This window comes from Hemiscyllium ocellatum, chromosome 1 (genome assembly GCF_020745735.1).
Source record: "Hemiscyllium ocellatum isolate sHemOce1 chromosome 1, sHemOce1.pat.X.cur, whole genome shotgun sequence".
Taxonomy (NCBI): domain Eukaryota; kingdom Metazoa; phylum Chordata; class Chondrichthyes; order Orectolobiformes; family Hemiscylliidae; genus Hemiscyllium; species Hemiscyllium ocellatum.
The window spans coordinates 59,041,197-59,060,266 of record NC_083401.1 but is presented as its reverse complement, the minus strand read 5'-3'; the positions used below and the strand labels follow the sequence as shown (position 1 = coordinate 59,060,266).

Below are 19,070 nucleotides of genomic sequence, written 5' to 3'. Positions count from 1 at the left end.
TATTTGCATGGGATTTTGTTGTATTATTTTTTCTTTCAATTAGTAGTCCAGTAAGATGACCATTATCTTGTTTGAAGTATGAAATATGAAAACTTTGTTCCCAATATGGACCAATCTGTTTTCAGGGCCAAAGTTATTTATTTTGTTGAAAACCAGGTTTGGCATTTCTGGAGTAATTCTCAGAAAAAATGTTGGGATAATAAATGCTCCATAATGAGAGAACTTGACAGCCACAGTTCCATGTGGCAGAACTCTCAAAAATGCAAACCATTCAACAATCCTTTTGTCATTGATCAAAAGTGGTATTCTACTAGATCTGCCCAATGTGATGACTTAAATATCTACTTGAATGGAGTTGAACTGTTGGGATCAATGAAATTATGTGTTGACACCAAACAGTGATCCGTGACACTTCCATAATATGTAATTATTTTACAAGAAAGCGTCTGGCAGTAGCTAAAGTTCACTTTTTTTCTATTGGAATATCATTAAAAAGGCAACTGTTTAACTTAATATGCTTTTATAAGAAAGTAAATTTGCTGTTCTCAACTGATGAAGCCCTTATTTGCCCCTCATGTTTCACCAGAATGATTCACCTTAAACTGACATTGAAATGGTCAAGCAAGCCACACTTTTTTTTTCAAAATACCGTCCATGCAGTTCAAGAAAGATGTGCAACAGCATTTTTGCAGGATAACTAGGAGTGGGTAATAAATGTTAGCTTTGCTTTTCCTAATTATGAACAAAACGAAAGAAAGCCAAATGACTACATCACTGTTGAAGTCGGTTAACTTCTCTTAAATTGTTGGGTTGAGTGATTACTCAGAATCACTTCCTCTGTGCTAATAACTGTCAGTTTTAGTGAAAATAGTTGTAGTCCCACAGTGCACAGAATAGTTTGACTATAATGCTGCTGCACAATGGTTGGGTCCAGTTAAGGTCCGAGGCCCAACCATCTTCACCTGCTTCATCAAAGTATAAGATCAGGGGTAGGCATGTTCGCTGATGAGTGCACAATGTTCAATGTTCACTCTTCAGGCATTCAATCATATATCCAAACGTAGCAAGATTTGAACAGTGTCCATGCTTGGGCTGAAAAGTGGTAAGTAACATTCAAAACAAGCTTTCTTCATTTTGGTTAGTCTGGAGCCAGGAATTCCCATTAATCATCAGGGATTTTAAAATTTGGGATGTTTTATTAGCATCTTTAAATGTCAGGCAATAATCATCTCCAGTAAAAGGTAATCTAACCATCACCCGTTGACATTGTGGATCTTACAATCACTGAAACCTCCACCGATAACTCCCTGGGGTTATCATTGATCAGATTAGCCATGTAAATTCAGTGGTTATCAAAGCAGATCAGAGGCTGAGTCCTACAGTGAATAATTCACCTCCTGAGTCGCCAAAGCCTGCCCATCATTTAGAAGGGACAAGTCAGGGTTGTGATGTAATGCTCTCAACATCGAAGAATCTTGATATTATTCAGGACAAAGCAGCCCACTTGACTGGAACTATATCTACAATCACCCACTCCTTACACCACTGATGCTCAATAGCAGAAGTATATACTATCTGCAAGATGCACTGGAGAAATTCACCTAAGTTATTAGGTAGCACCTTCCAAACTCATAACCACTACCATTCAGAAAAACAAGGGCAGCAGATACGTGGGAACATCACCAGCAAGTTCCATCCTGACTTGTGTCTGACTCAAATCCTGGAAATTCTCTCCCTGGTGACAATATGGGTTGGTCTGTAGTGATTCACGAAGGCAGCTCACCTCTTGATAGCATTTAGGAATGGGCAATAAATGCTAATCTAGCCAGCAATATCCAACAGCTGGCAATATCACATCCCCCTCAGTGAATATAAAAATAATCGAGTGACAGCCAATTCTTGAAGGATATTTGGAGGTTTGTGCCTACCCTCCAACACATTGATTTTTGCCTTTGTATGTTTCTGACAGGGTCTCTTGAAGTGCTTGAAGGCCTTCAGAACAAGCTTTCTTCATTTTCGTCAATCTGGAGCCAGGAGTTCCCATTAGTTGGCAGGGATATTTGACATCTGGGATGTTTTATTGACATCTTTAAAGTGTTTCCACTGTCCTCTGAGGAGTCTGTTTCCAGGCCCGAGCTCCAAGTACAGCAATTACTTTGGACTTTTGGTGTCAGCCATACAAACAACATGTCCTGCTGTGAGAGATGGTTTTGAGTGATTGCTGCCTTGATTATAGGCAGATTGTTCTGATCCTTCAGGATGCTGCTGTAGAACTGCATTTCTTGACATTGCAGTTCCAGGATTTTCTCTAGGGGATGCTGGTCATACTATTGTAGTCCTCTGTGGTGTTTGCTTTAGGTTGTCCCAAATTTCTGATAAATTTGGTAATGCAGGGCTGTTTGGTACTGCTGTTCAGTAAACCATGACCATACTCTGGGATTGAGATCCTATTCCTCAAATAGTAATTTCCTCTGTCAACTGAAGGCTGAACTGGCATATTGAAGTCAATGATATATTTGTTACTTCATGCCATTCAGTCCTACTTCCCTGCTCAGCTCCCCTTATCACATGTCCATCCACTTTCCTTTTGAAATAATTGTTTTTTCTAGTTTGACCATGGGCAGCAAATTTCAGATCATTTACCACTTGCTGGTTTAAAAAAAAATCTTGCTTTTATTTCTCCTGCCCAAAATCTTAAATCTCTGTGCCCTACAGTCCTTGTATATCAGTCAGTGAGAAGACTTTTTCTTTATATACATATCTAAACCTGTCAAAACCTTATACATCTCTAGCAAATCTCCCTCAATCTTTTTTTGTTCCATGGAGAACAACCTCAGTTTTTCCAAAATCTCTGGAATTATTTTGTTATCTTTCTGTGCACCCTCTCAAATTTGAACTGTTATAGTGCTCTGGTTGGAACATGATCAGTATTTTATAAAAATTCAGCATAACTCAAGTGCTTTTTGTTTTCCTACTCAGTCTCTGTATTTATGAAACCCATAATACCATATATTTTGAGAACCGCATTCGCAATATGTCCTGCCATCTGCACAGATTGCAAATGCACTTATGGGGTAATTCTAAAGCAAAGGAACCCATTCGGTCTACATTGCCTCTCCCCATCCCTTTGCCAAAATGCATCACTTCGCACTATTGTGTTAAATTTCATCTGCCACTCATCTGTTCATTCTGTTAACCATAAACACCCTATTGCAGGTGACTTATACCATCCTCACTACCACTCTTTCAAGATTTGGTGTAATTGGCACAGTTTTAAAGTTTTCCTGATGTCATTTCCAAGATTTAAGCCATATGTTTTTGAAAAACAAGCAATGATCCTAACACTGACTTGACCATTATCTACCATCTTCCAGTCTATCCATCATGACTCATTGCTTTCTGTTGTTAAACTAGATTTTTTAAATTCAATTAGGCTCTACCGCACCTCCTCCATTTTGTTCTAGCATCTCCTCCATACTTAGTGATATTTGAGAGATTAAAGTAAGTCCCTCCACTATAGGCACCCCCACTTCCTTTCGCAAACTTTCAATCCTATTCTAGTTTCTTGAAGAATTCATCTGATGCAAAATATACACCGTCCTTTTTTTCCTTGATCATCATCTCTATCGAGGAGAAAGTGAGGACTGCAGATGCTGGAGATCAGAGCTGAAAATGTGTTGCTGGAAAAGCGCAGCAGGTCAGGCAGCAACCAAGGAGAAGGAGAATCGACATTTCGGGCATGAGCCTTTCTTCAGGAGAAGGGCTCATGCCCGAAACGTCGATTCTCCTTCGATGCTGCCTGACCTGCTGCGCTTTTCCAGCAACACATTTTCAGCATCATCTCTATCTCCATTTTTTGCTCTCTTACTTTGTACCCTTGATGGTATATACCTAGTCTGTCCTTGAGCATCTCTTCCTTTAAAGATCACCCATTGTTTCATTACAATTTGTACTGTCGGTCCCTAATTTCATTTTATCCTAGCTAGATCCCCCCCTCATTGCATTGAAATTAATGTCTTGCAACATAAATGTTTATACATTGGTGTGTTTCTTGCTTTGTCCCGTTAATAAAATAAACCTTATTATGGTCGCACTTAACCACATTATCCCAGAGACACTTGGTCCACTTGATACACTTCATTTTCCAGCAGATTTCTGAAACATATGCTGTTTGATTCTCTGCAGTTTATCTATTTTCTTTGTCCATGAGTTTTTTTTTGTCCTGTCTTCTATCTCATTAAAAATTTTGCACCCATTAACACCTTCTGTTTATCATGAGTCTGTGTACATCAAGATCATCAACTGCTGTCTTCAGTTCATCTCAACTGCTCTAATTATCCACTGCATTGGGATTAGAATTTAATTTCTCTGACTGAGAACACAAGATCTTGTGTCACTCATGGAAACCAGTCTGATACAGAGAAAGATGTAAGCAAGGGTTTTGTCACAATTGCAGCAAATGAAAAGAGAGTTGGATAAATGCACAAACTGCTTCCAATTGAATATTCTCTATCTCCTCAAAAATTAGAATAAAATTAAGAGCATCCTCTGCACATCTGCAGCTAGAATGTATGAATGTTGATTGGATTGAAACACTGTTTCAAATAAATATCCTGGTTCAGCTATTTTTGCAATCCCAGCTGGGAGCATAATATTAGTTATTGTAGTGATGGTTAATTGTTTCCTTATGTTGATTCTGCTGTCACATTAAAAACTAGCTTTATTTGAATAACATCATCTTATCGGCAGAGAAAAAAAAAGAAAACCTGCATTCTAGCAGCAAATGTTCTATAATAGATCCTTTCTATTTGACTGCATCAAAGCTAACCTGGTAATCATAGAATTAAAAGCAGGTTTCAGGCCCCACCGCAGGATGCTATTCCATGCATCATGTCCATGTTAGCTCTTTGGAGGAGCTCTGTAATGTTTTTGAATTGTTTCGTGGGAAGTGGATGTTGCTGGCTGCACAGTGTTTATTGCCCATCCGTAATTGCTGTGGGAGGATAGTGGTAAACAGTCAACTAGAACAACTGTACTTCGTGGAGTGTGGATGCACTCATAATACAGTAAGGCAGGGACTTCTAGATTTTGACCTAATGATGCAGAGGGAATGGCGATATGCTTCCAAGTCTGTTGATGCTTCCATGCATCTGCTGTCTTTGTCCTACTTGGAGTTAAAAATCACTGGTCTGGAGGTGCTATCGAAGAATCCTTGATGAGTTGCTGCTCTGCATCTGCTAGATGGTTCACACAGCTGAATCTGTATGTCAGTGGCAAAGCTGTTTAGTTCCAAACCCATGCTCTTGTAGCCCTACAAAATATTCAATATTGTTTCAAAGATTGTGATTGAATTTATTTGTGTCGCACTTTACAGACCACAAAAGCACAGTGCTTCAGTTGTAATGCCACAGGCTCTTTGCCAATGTCATCTAATGTGTTCAGGATTTAGCATTTGAATCCCCCATTTGGATAAGTACATGAATAGGAAACGTTTGAAGGGATATGGGCCAAATGCAGGACTACTTTAGTTTGGGAACATGGTTGGTGTGGACTAGTTAGACCGAGTGGTCTGTTTCCATGCAGTATGACTCTCCCCAAATGTTACAATGAGATAATTCTTCTAAACTCCAGTGAGTCAAGTCCCAACCTGCTTAGCTTTTACTCCTCAGACAATCCCTCTGTACCAGGGATTCAACCTAGTGAACCTTTTCTGAACTGCCTTACTAAAATGAAATCTTTAAGGGGATTAAAACTGCTCAAAAGAATTCCAACTGTGGTTTAGCGGTACCTTGTAAGGTTGCATTAAGAACTCTCTCTTCTTATACTCCAACCCACTTGAGATAAGGGCCAAAATTCCATTCGACTTCCTAATTACTTGCTGCACCTGTATGCTAGCTTTGTGTTTTGTGCTCAAGTATACTCCAGCTTCTTCAGTTTTCTCCCTTTAAATAATGCTCTTGTATGCTTAGAATCATCAAATCTCTACAGGTCATTTGGTCCATTGAGTCCACACCAATCCTCTGAAGAGCATTCCAATCAAACCTACTCAGTACCTTGTCTCTATAACCCAGCATTTCCCATGGCTAATTTGCCTAGCCTGCACATCTTTGGACTGTGGGAGGAATGCAGAGCACCCAGAGGAAACCCAAGTAGACATGAGTAAAATGTGCAAACTCCATGCAGACAGTTTCCTGAGGGTGGAATTGAATCCGGGTCTCAGGCGCTGTGAGGCGGCAGTGCTAACCACTGTGCCACCATGCCGCCCAAAGGTTTAAGGTGAGAGGGCAAAGATATAAAAAGGACCCGAGGGGCAACTTTTTCATGCAGAGAGTGGTGCGTGTGTGGAATGAGCTGCCAAAGGAAGTGGTAGAGGCAGATACAATTACATATTGAAATGACATTTGGAACTATACATGAATATGAAAGCTTTTGAGGGATATGGGCCAAATGCAAGCAAATGGGACTAGTTCAATTTAAGAAACCTGGTTGGCAGAGTCCGTTTCCATGCTGTATGACTATGACTCTCTATGACTTGCAAAATGAACAAATGCATTTGTCAACTTCTTGCCTACTTATTTATCCTTTTAAACATCTCTCTGTAGACTGTTTATATCTCGCAACCTGCCTTTGCGTCATCTGCAAATTTGGCTGTGGAAAATTCGCTTCTTTCCTTCATTGTAGTGATATATCGGAAACAGTTGTGATCCTGACACTTATCACTATGGAACCCCACTGGTCACGTCGTCAACCCTTTTTTGTTTTTTTTTCCATTCATTTGTGAAACATAAGTATCACTGGATGGCCAGCATTAATTGCCTATCCCTAGTTGCCTTTGAGAAGGTGATAATGAGCTGCCTTTGTGAACTGTTGCAGCCCACATGCTGTAGGTTGACCAACAATGCCACTAGGGAGAGAATTCTTGAACCTGAAAAAGAACCTGTTTCCCACTCTTCCCTGACTATTAGTTAATTCTCTGTCCATGGCAATATATTACCTCCAGCATTGTGGGCTTTTATCTTCCAATTTAACATTTTGTGAGGTACCTTGACAAGTGTGTTCTGGAAGTCTAAATACACACATCTACTGGTTCCCCTCTACCTACTCTGGTTAAGATTTCTTCAAAAAATTCTAATAAATTAGTCAGACACCATTTCCCTTTCATGAAGCCATGCTGACTTTGCTTGATTAGATTATGATTTTCCAAATGTTTCCTTAATAAATTATTCCAATACTTTTCCAACAATGGATGTTAGGCAAGTCAGCCAGTAGTTACTCACATTTTGCCTTTCTCCTTTTTTTGAATAGGAATGTAATGTTTAGCAGTTTACAAATTCTGTGGTACTTATCAATAATCCAGTAATTTTTGGAAGCAATGATTGTCTGTCTCCATGGAGCAGATGGCCTGTCTTATTCCCAGCTTGCCCCTGAAAATACTCCCTGGTGTGAGGAATGTGTCAGGTATCATCCTGATCTGGCAAACCGCTCCCTTTACTTTTCCAAATTCCTATGCACAGACATACATGCAAACACACAAAAAAGATTTTTGATTTAGCTTAAAATGAAGCTGCATTGAGTTATCCAATGAATTGAGACAAAAAAAAATCAGAGGTTTACTGTCTTATTGTTAGCGTGTAGTTGCAGGTAATGGAAAAAAAGAAGTGTATTTTTTTTTGTGCACTTAAATATTCTGTCCTGAAGGCATTGGCTGTTTTTTCTTTGACCAGGCCATTTGTCTTTTGGTCATCTGACAAAACATCATCTTATGTATCTTGGTGCCATGTCCTTTATTATAATGCTCCTGTGAGGTGGCATAGATCATTTTATTACGTTAAATGTGCAAAATAAATATCTATTGTTGATCTGCGCACTGAAGAGAATTTTGAAAGAATGGTATTTTAGATTAGATTACTTAGTGTGGGAACGGGCCCTTCGGCCCAACAAGTCCACACCGACCCGCCAAAGCGCAACCCACCCATACCGCTACGTTTACCCCTTACCTAACACTGCGGGCAATTTAGCATGGCGAATTCACCTGACCCACACATCTTTGGACTGTGGGAGGAAACCGGAGCACCTGGAGGAAACCCACGCAGACACGGGGAGAACGTGCAAACTCCACACAGTCAGTCGCCTGAGTCGGGAATTGAACGCGGGTCTCAGGCGCTGAGACAGCAGTGCTAACCACTGTGCCACAGTGCCGCCCACTAAATGTTTAGTTTAGATTACTTACAGTGTGGAAACAGGCCCTTTGGCCCAACAAGTCCACACCAACCTGCCACCCACCCAGACCCATTGCCCGACACCTAATACTATGGGCAATTTAGCATGGCCAATTCACCTCACCTGCACATGTTTGGACTGTGGGAGGAAACCCACACGGACACAGGGAGAATGTGCAAACTCCACACGGTCAGTCGCCTAAGGTGGGAATTGGACCCGGGTCTCTGGTGCTGTGAGGCAGCAGTGCTAACCACTGTGCTGCCCACATACTGATGATTTTATTCAATTTGTAGTGAGTGGGACCTCCTCCAGGTGGCAGGGCTGAACTGATGGGAGCTATTGCTCTTGGCAATGCTGTTGAAATTGACTGGCTAAGCACCCTGAGACCGATAGCTGCTGAGAAAAATAAATTAAACTGCACTTTAATGTTTTTCACAGAGATTTAATGTTGCTAAAGTTATTTATCACATGCACATTCCGATTTGAGACCAGGAGCAAACAAATTCCTTAATTGCCATGCCAAAAAGTACTTCAGTGTATGAACATATGTCTGTTTAGTGTTTTCAAACTTAAATGACCAACGCTTTGTATTGTGACTTGCCTCACAGTCCAGATCTACCAATCAGTTGAAACCACCTCCGTAACCATCTTGTCAAGTCCCTTCAGAATCTTAAACACACAAAAACACACATTTCTGGAGGCACTCAACATGTCTTGCAGCATCTGTGGAGAGAAAACAGAGTTAACGTTTCAAGTTGGGTGACTCTTCATCAGAACTGAAAGCAGCTAACCTCCAACTTGCCCACATTATGCTTAATTTTCCACTTTGTTGTCCAATTATTTAACTTGCCTATATCTCTTTGCAGCTTTTTTGTCTCCTCTCAGCTTGCATTCCCTCAAATGCTCTATTCTCAATAAAATTAGGTACACTGCCTTCTAGTTCTTTATCTAAGTCATTAATATAGATTGAAAATAACTGAAGCTTCAGCACTGATCCTTGCAGCATTCCACTAATTGCACCTTGCCAACTCAAAAATGCCCATATATTCCTATTCCTTTCTGCCTGTTTTTAACCAATCCAATGTCCATGCTCATATGTTACTTCAAATCCCTGAGCCCTTGCATATTATGACCTTGAAAAGTCTCATATACAACATCCACTGGTATATCTTTGTCCATTCACGAAATGCAGCTTTAAAAAACAAAGTTGTTAAATGTGATTTCCTTTTTGAAGATCATGTTAACATTTTGAATCATACTTCAATTTTTTGTCAAGACTGACTTAGTCACAGGTTCCAGCACTTTCTGATGACTGATGTCACACGAACTGGTCTGTATTTTCTATTTAATTTCCTTTTTTGAATTCTAATGTTGTATTTGTATTTGCTAATTCCAATCTGCTGGGATGGAAAACCATAACCAATGCATCCACTATCTCTTCAGCTACTGGCTTTTGCTTTTGAACTCTCGGATCTAGGTGAGCACGTCCTGGAGATTTATTGGACTTTAGTTCCTTAAGTTTTCCCCAACATTTTTGACAGCAAATGGTAATTGCTGCAATCCTTTATCCCCCTTTATTTCTGGCATGTAACTTGTAACTTCTATTTTGTATATATCCACAAATTATTTATTCAATGCTGCTGTCATTTCCTCATTCTACTGTAATAATTTCTTTACTTCTAAGTTATTTTCATTTTATGTGTGTATAAAAGCTGTTAGAATCTTTTGTTTTTAATTTCTGATAGATATACACCATGTTTTCCAATAGCTGTGATTGACCCTTATTGGAGCAGAATTAGGCTATTCATCCCATCCATCTGCTAAGCCATTCAGTCATGGCAGTTATGTTTCTCAACCCCATTCTCCTGCCTTCTCTGGGTAATTCTTGATCCCTATACCAATCAAGAACCTATCTATCTCTGTCTTAAATATACTAAATAATTTGGCTTCACAGCCCACTGCAGCAATGAGTTCCAGAGAGTCACCATCCAGTGGTTGAAGAACTTCCTCCTTCCCTCGGTTCACCCTGAGACTGTGCTCTTGAATCCTAGTTTCCCCTACTAGTGGAAACATCATCTCTTCATCCAGGCTTCTTAGTAAGTTTCAGTGAGATACCCATTATCCTTTTAAGCTCCATCAAATACAGTTCCAGCATCCTGAACTGCTTCTCATATGATAAGATCATTTTGTAAATCTTCTCTAGACCCCCTCTAACACCAGCACATCCACCTTACATATGAGACCCCAAACTGTTCACAGTATTCCAAATGCGAGCTAACCAGAGCCTTCTGCAACCTCAGCAGTACATTTCCCCTCTTGTTTTTGAGCTCTTTTAAAGTGAATGCTAACATTGCATTTACCTTCCTGACTGTGACCTGAACCTGCATGTTGACCTTAAGAGAGTCCTGAACTAGGACTCCTAAGACATTCTGTGCTTCAGAATTCCAAAGCCTTTCCCTGTTAAGAAAATAGTCTTTGCCTCTAAAATTCATTCCAGAATGCATAACCCTACGCTTTTCCCATTGTATTCTATCTGCCATTTCTTTGCTCACTCTCCTAGCCTGTCCAAGTCCTTCAGCAGCATCCCACTTCCTCAACACAGCCTGTCTCTCTACCTATCTTTGTGTCAACTGCAAACTCTGCAACAGTGCCCTGAGTTCCTTCATCCAGATCATTTAATGTGTAACATGAATAATTGTGGTCCCAACACTGACCCCTGTGGAACTACATTAGTCACTGGCTGCCATCCTGGAGAAGATCACTTTGTCTACTTTCTGTCTTTTGCCAGTCATCCAATCCTCTATCCAGCCTTGTCCCTAGCACCGTGGACTTCTATTTTATTAAGCAGCCTCCTGTGCAGCACCTTGTCAAGTTCTCTCTGGAAATGCAAATCGAGCTCATCAACTGGCTCTCTTTTGTCTAACTTACTTGTTACCTTCTCAAAGGATTCTAACAGATTTGTCAGGGCATAACCTCCCCTGATGAAACTGTGCTGATTCTGCCCTATTTTACCATGCACTTCCAAGTTCTTATGATGTTCTGAAGGTTATCGATGTTCTATTTCTTGTGTGCTTGATAATTAAAACAGATTAGGTTACGTGGATTCAGTTTACTTGGAAAATCACACTCTGGTTTTGTAACAGTTCAAATTATAGTTTGTGGTTATGTACAAATCTTGCTTCTCAAATGCTTCTGCTGAATTGCCCACATGGTTTCATACAAGTCTTTTGCTCATTAGCGTATCCAGCTCTGAAAGCAGTATATTTTTTAAAGTAACAAAGCACAAACAGGAATGAGTAAGAATCAGTCATCATTTAATAACAGTACATTATTTTCTTTTGATTCATGATGCATTCAAGTTTGCACCTTCTACTTCAGTCTGCAGGGTCGGAGGAGAGGAACATTAGTGTTGTGCAGTCATACGATGACCTGAGCCGCAAACTTTGGAATCTCAATGGACTTCCTTTGAATGTCACATCAGTCCAAGGGATACACCCTGTGTTCCGATTCACAGAAGTAAGTTGGTATTTTGCAAATTTCACTATGTTATGAAGAATGTGTTAAATTGACCAGTGCAGGAATTTCCAGTCTAAGGTCATATGTTGTCGAGCAAGTTGCTGCGGTGTTCATAGTTTTAAATTGTTGCTTGTGGTTATTATGTGCAAAGCAACCAGGAGTTCTTGGTCAAATTCTGTTCCACTCTGGTACAGTTCCCATGTGCTTCCTGCTATGCAGCACTGATTCTTGAGAAAGAGAAGCAAGGCTGAAGCCTAAAATTTTGATTTGAGTTACGTTCCTCAATGTTTTATTTTCTTTTTCTTTTTGTTGTTATAGAATAATACAGTACAGGAACAGGTCCTTCAGCTCCCCATACCTGTGCCAATCATGATGCCATTCTAAATGAGCAGCATAGTGGCTCAATGGTTAGCACTATTAGGTAAAAACAATGACTGCAGATGCTAGAAACCAGATTCTGGTTTGTGGTGTTGGAAGAGTGCAGCAGTTCGGGCAGCATCCAAAGAGCAGTAAAATCGACATTTCGGGCAAAAGCCCTTCATCAGGAATAAAGCACTATTTGTCTCACAGCGTCACAACCCACAGTCCAAAGATGTGCAAGTTAGGTGGATTGGCCATACTAAATTGCCCATAGTGACCAGGAATGTGAAGGCTAGCTGGATTAGCCATAAGGTTACAGGGATAGGATAGAGGAGTGGGTCCGGATGGAATGCTCTTTGGAGGGTTGATGTGGACTTGATGGACTAAATGGCCTGCTTCCACACTGTGTGGATTCTATAAAACTGAATCTGTATGTGGTCCATAACCATCTCTTCCCTGCCTTTTCATTTGTCTGTCTAAATACCTCTTAAACATTGCTATTCTATCTGCTCTTACCACCTCTCCTGGCAGCAGATTCAAACACCTACCACCCTCTGTTTTAAAGAAAAAAGCTTGTCTCGCACATCTCCTTCTAAATTTTTTCTCTCTCTCCTTAAACCTATGGCCCCTAGTACTCTCCACCCTATCCATGTTTCTCAAAATTTTATACATTTCTACTGAATCATCCCTTATCCTCTCTAACGTTTTAGTGAAAACAATCCAAGTTTGTCTAATCTCTCCTTATAGCTCATATGCTAATCCATGCAACATCCTAGTAAAACTATTCAGTGCCGTCGACGAAAACCCACATCCATTCTATAGTGTGTTGACCAGAACTGCATGCAATACCCCAAATATGATCTAACCAAAGTCTTACATAGCTGTAACATGACTTAAGGGCACTGAGTATAAAAGACATTATCTATGAAGGCTAGCTTGCCATATAGGTTCATACCACCATATCCACTTGCATTACTACTTTCAGGGAGCTATGCACTTGCATCCCAAGGTCCCTCTTTATATCAGTGCTCTTAAGGGTCCTGCCATTTTCTGTATACTTTTCTCTTGCACCTGACTTGCCAAAATACTATCTCATACTTGTCCAGATTAAACTCCACCTGCCATTTCTCCACCTAACTTACCAACTGATACAAATCCTGTTATATTCTTTGGCAACATTCCTCACTATCCATAGCTCCACCAATTTCATCTCATTATTGGTGCATGGATTGTGGTCATCACTAGCAAGGCCAGCACACATTGCCCATTCCTAATTGTGCTTGAACTGAGTGGTTCTCTGAGCCATTTCTGAAGGTGTTTAAGAGTCAACCACATTGCTGAGGGTCTTCATTAGAACTTAAGAAACAGGAACTAGAACAGTTTACTAAATCCTGTGAACCTTCTCTCCCCTTCAGTGCAATCATAACTGATCTATTTCAACTCTGCCTTTCCACGCTAACCCTATTGATTTCACTTTGTGCCCAAATATTTATTGATTTCTATTTTGAATGTATTTAATGAATGAGTGTCCTTGGTTCTTTGGGGTAGAGAACTCTTGCAACCTTTCTCAGTGTAGACATTTCTCTTAATCCTATGTCTAAATGGCTATTATCTGATCTGAGATTGTGATTTCTTGAATCTAGACTCACCAAGGCAGAGAAGAGTCAAACAGGGTTCTGAACGTGCTGCTTTGCTGTAATTGATACATATGTGGATATTGGCTGAGATCAGGAACTATACGCAGCCTCTTCTTTCCATGTTACTGTTCCATGCAGGTACCAGCTGTTGAGCAGATCTTCAGGGCTATGTAGCTTTACTACCAGAGCTTATTCTGGGAGATGTTTCATTGTTTGAATTGCCTTTCTGCAGTTTTCTTAACAGAATTCATTGCTCATTTCTGCAAAGGGGCAATGTATTGATTCATACTGGTCTTGTGGTGATTGAGCTAAGCAGAAAATACTTTACTGGCTCCTGATGGAAGAGATGGCTCTGGGCTTTCAGACTGTGTGCCTTCAGGTGTAGCTGTGTTGTATGATCAGCAAGCAGTGTAGGATTGGACATTGTGGCTATTGTCAGGCATTGCAAATCCTTCTACAACTTTCTTCTACCCAGATATATCAATCTGGTGCTGGAGTGCAGAATGTCAAAATGAGAAAAACATGGCTTTGGGTCTTAATTTTGCCTTAAAACCTCTGCCCTTACCTGCATTGATTATTGTCTCAGTCATGGCTGAAAATCTTTCAGATCTCAAACAACATTTACTGGCTTGTATGAAGAACTAATTTCTCAAATGGGTTCATGGGTGAAGTTTCTGAGAAAATAAGTTTTTATTTGTATATGTGTGCAAACAAGATTGAGACTGTTCTATATAAAAAATCAGACTGCGATTATTGATTATTTTAAAGAAAACTTACTTTTCACAGAACATAATTGACGATTAATCTTTGTTTAGATAGCAATATTTTGGTGCATGAATGAACACATTTGTGCATTCCATATTTCCACAACTGAGCACTCTTCCCGATAGAGGGCACTCTGGGAATTTAGGTAGCACAGACCAGCTGCTGAATCTATAGGCTAACCCTTGCAAATTTTCCCATAGTAATTTAACTTTCTTGTGTTGTTTCTCCACAAAGTATTAAAAACTCACAGCATCTGTTTTCATGTTTACTTTGTGTAGATTTTAAGCCACAGTTTCTTTTAAATGATCAGTGAGCAATCCAAATTTTTCGTACATTCTGCTTCAATGAATAATTCTTACTTTGATATTGAAATTTTATGCATATATTAAAGTACTGCTTACAGGTACCATATAAATGCAAATGCACTCTTTTTTTATGCCACATTATGTCATGTGCACAATCTTTTCAACAGACGTAATTAATTGTAAGGCATTAACTGAATATTGCCAAATATTTGTCACCAATTCCTTGTGGTTCTATTTCTGACCATTTTTTTTTCTCCCAAGAACCTGCTTGATTTCCTCTAATTGAGGATCAACCAGTGAGCTGTATTGACATCATCTTCAGCAAAGGTATTCAGAAAAGTCTGAATGTGATTGATTGAGGACCCTTTGTTTGGTATCTCATTGTTGGAATTTTGTCTGTTTTTGGCTTTGAGGCCACTGAGATTAGCAACTTGGCAATTACTGATTGTGTGTCATGCTGTTACATTGACCAAAGAATGCTTATTTCATCAACATGTTTCAAGATATGACAAGATGTTTGCCTGGAACTGTTCCCCTCAAGTTCAGACCTGGAGCAAGCACTTTGGCATATCAAGAAAGGCCAATGGAAGAGAATGTCATTTGACAGATGTCATTGCTCACAGTTGCAGAATTGTCAGGAAGTAACTCACCTAACTATTAAGTTAGAAACATTGTGTTGCACAGACACCAGCAAAAGAAAGAGAGAGAAAAAGGGAAGAAGCTTTCGCATAATGGTAGTGTTACTAGACTAGTAAGCCCAGGCTAACATTCTGGGGAATATAAACAGAAGGTGCTGGATAAACTCTGCTCATTTGGCAGCATCTATGGAGAGAGAAACAGAGTTAACATTTTGGGTCCATTATGACTTTTCTTCGGCTTCTGAAGAAGAGTCATGGGGCTCTGTTTCTCTCTTCACAGATGCTGCCGGAGCTGCTGAACTTTTCCAGCACTTTGTTTTTTATTATAGCAAGGCACTCAGTTTACTAAACTATTTAGGATGAGTAATAGATCTGGGCATTGCCAGTGATGCACACCTCCCATAAAAGAACAATAAATTGTAAAAATGCATGGAGTAGAAAGTCAAAGACATTAAGATGAACCTTTTTAAAACACAAATTAATATCTGTAGACAATAGTTACTGAAAACAAACGATGCAACAGTGTCCATGGTGATTGTTACCTGCAAAATGTGGCAGTATTTGGAAATGAGTTTCAGAATTAATCAGCAGGCACAATCCGGTGAGTTTCATGTTATGGAATTTTCCTTTCTTTTTCTCTGTCTTTGTGCTTTTTCCTTTAATTAATTCCTTTTGAAATGTCACGTCTTTAATTTGTTACACTACTTCTTTGACCTGCAGTCCCAGATAAGCAGACAATTCCTCCAAAATAATATTGGTAAGATCAAAACCATAACCAAGATGGTGGAGTTCCTATCCACCTGTTGATCTTGTTCTCAATGCTATTAATTATGTGGGTTTTGAAGATGATGTTCAAGGAAATTTGGTGAAATGCTGCATGCATCTTTTAGTTGATGCACATATTCCTACGGAGCATTGTTGGTGGAGGTATTGAATCTGGATGTAATGCCAAACAAGCAGCTGTTTTGTCATGGAGGGTGTCAAGTTTCTTGAGTGTTCAAATTGTCGTCATTCAGGAAAGTGGAGTATATTCTGTTCCATTCCTGACTTGTGTCGTGTGGAGTCAAGAGGTGGATTATTCACTGCAATATTAATAACCTCTGACATGCACTGGGATGTCACGATTTTTCGGTGCTTCATTCAGTTCAGATCGAGGCCTGAATCTGACTGTCAGTTCAGGGTTACGGACAGAGTGCTAAGGTAGAAGCAGGAGTATGTCATTTAAATCTGATTCATATTTCAATAAGATGAAGGCTGATCTGATCATTATCTCAACTCCACTTTACTGCCTTTGTTGTCTTTCCTGCAAATTTGACTCTATTGTGTGTCTGTCATACCTGTTTTTTTAATTTGCTCATGGAATGTGGGCATCATTGGCTGGGTCAGCATTGTTGCCTGTCCCTGGTTGCCTTTTGAGAAGTTGTTGGTGAGCATCCTACCTTGAACTGCTGCAGTCTGTGTGTTGTGGGTAGACCCACAATGTCATTAGCAAGGGAATTCCAGGAGTTTGATCCCGTGACACAGAAGGAATAGCGATTATATTTCCCAAGTCAGAATGATGAGTCACTTGGAAGGGATCTTGCAGGAGGGTGGTGGTCACATGTTTCTGCTGCCCTTGTTCTTCAAGATGGAAATGGTTGAGAGTTTAGAAGGTACTGTTGAAGGAGCCTTGATGATGCACATTGTCCGTACAGTGCAGTAATGGTGGAGGGGATCAATGTTTGTAGATATGCTTTAATCATATGGCTGCTTCATCCTGGAGGTTATCAAGATTCTTGAGTGTTATTGGAGCTGTACTCATCCAGGCAAATGGAGAGTATTTCATCACACTCTTGAATTGTGCCTTGTGGATGATGGACACGCATTTCTCAGACATCTTGAGTTACTAGATCTGTTTGAGGTCTGGTCTATTTAGGCACCTTAATAGTGTCACAAAGCATGATGTAAAGTATTATCAATAGAAAGAGGAGTCTCTCAAAAGTACTGTGTGGTGGTCACTCTTACTGATACTGTTACGGACCAATGCACCTCCAAAAAGCAGATTGGTGAGGGTGAGATCAAGTACATTTTTCCCATTTATTTTTCCCTTACCACCCGCTGCAGACCAGTCCAGCAGCTAAATCCTTTAGAACCCGATCAGTAGTGCTGCTGCTGAGCCACTCTTGATCATGGACTTTGAAATCCCCCACCGAGAGTACATTTTGTGCTCTTGCCACCTTCAGTGCCTTGGAGGAGTACAGAGTCATCAGCTGAGAATGGTACATGGTAATATTGAGGTCCTCCTAGGGAACTCTCCCTCGATAGCATACTACTGTGCCACCAAAGTGCAGCAAGACCTATGCAGTGAGTTCTGCCTTCTAGTGGTGCAGAACGTATCCAAGGGTGATGATGCCTTTGCCTTGGCCATAGTCATACTCAAAGAATCATACCACACAGACAATGTCAGGCTGTTGTTTGACTAGTCAATGAGATCATTCCCTCATTTTTTGGCACCAACCCACCAGATATTGGTAAGGAGGACTTTGAAGATTTGACAGGGCTGTTTTTGCTGTTGTTATTTCCAACGTTTAGTTCAATACAAGGTGGTCCCTCCAGTTTCATTAAGCTTGCTTACTTCTGCTTTCATAAATGTGGGAGAAGCAATGACATAGTGGTATTGTCACTAGACTAGTATTACACAGTACCAGGTTAATGCTCTGAGGACATTTGACTTGTATCTTACCATGGCAGATCTGAACTTAATAGCTAGTCCGATCATAGGTGGGAAACCATTGTCAATTGTTGTAAATCCCATCTCGTTCACTAATCTCCTTTTGGAAAGTAAATATACCGTCCTTCCCTGGTTAAGGACAATTAGACACAAGCCACCAATACTGACCTTGCTGACAATGTCCACATCCAATGAAAGAATAAAAGAAAATCTGTTCTAGGCCATCTTCTGTAAGCTTCAGCCCTAATTTATCTAGTCAGCTTGACAATTCCAATGCTCTCCTGGTTAGACTTTTTTCTAGTCTCCATAAACCTGAGGTCATCCTAACTTTCACAGAATTCCACACACCAATTACATTTCACTAAGCTATGTTGACGTCTAGTGAGGCAAATTGGTTAAAATTTAGTTCTAAAATATTTATCCTTGTATTCTACTTCCCTCTTCTTTATCTGTATAACCTCCTCTTACCCTGCAATATCGACATTCCTACATTTTGCGAATCCTGGTTTTAATCACTCCATCATTGGTATGCAGTGCTTCAGGCTCCAAGCTGTGACATGTCCTCTCTAAACCTCGCCATCAAACTCTCGTTTTTTTCCCTTTAAGATAACAGTTAAAATCTGTCTTCCTCCTCGAACAAACATTTTATTATTTGCTCTAATACCCCCACAATCAAATTATGATTTGGAATGTTTGGTGACATTAAAAACCCTTTATAAATACAAGTTGCTGTTGCTGCTTTACTAATGTAGGTAACGTGCTGAAGTTAAATTTGTCTTGACAACTTCCCATGTATTGTCCTTTGTTTGTTATTGTGTGTGTCTGGGAGCTGGGAAAGAGGAGAGAAAACAACATTGTAAACCGATGGACTCCCGACATCAAAATAAAACAAAGTCAAAATGTTATATTCACCTACTAA

General features: G+C 40.0%; 1 protein-coding gene across 1 annotated transcript in view; it reads left to right on the top strand.

The window, feature by feature from the left end:
• Positions 1-19,070, top strand: part of nol6 (nucleolar protein 6 (RNA-associated)) — a 124,750-nt gene that overhangs the window by 60,058 nt on the left and 45,622 nt on the right. Inside the window, exon 16 of the mRNA XM_060855379.1 lies at positions 11,599-11,736. Coding sequence (XP_060711362.1) covers positions 11,599-11,736 — 138 coding nt within the window. The remainder of the gene's footprint in view (positions 1-11,598; positions 11,737-19,070) is intronic.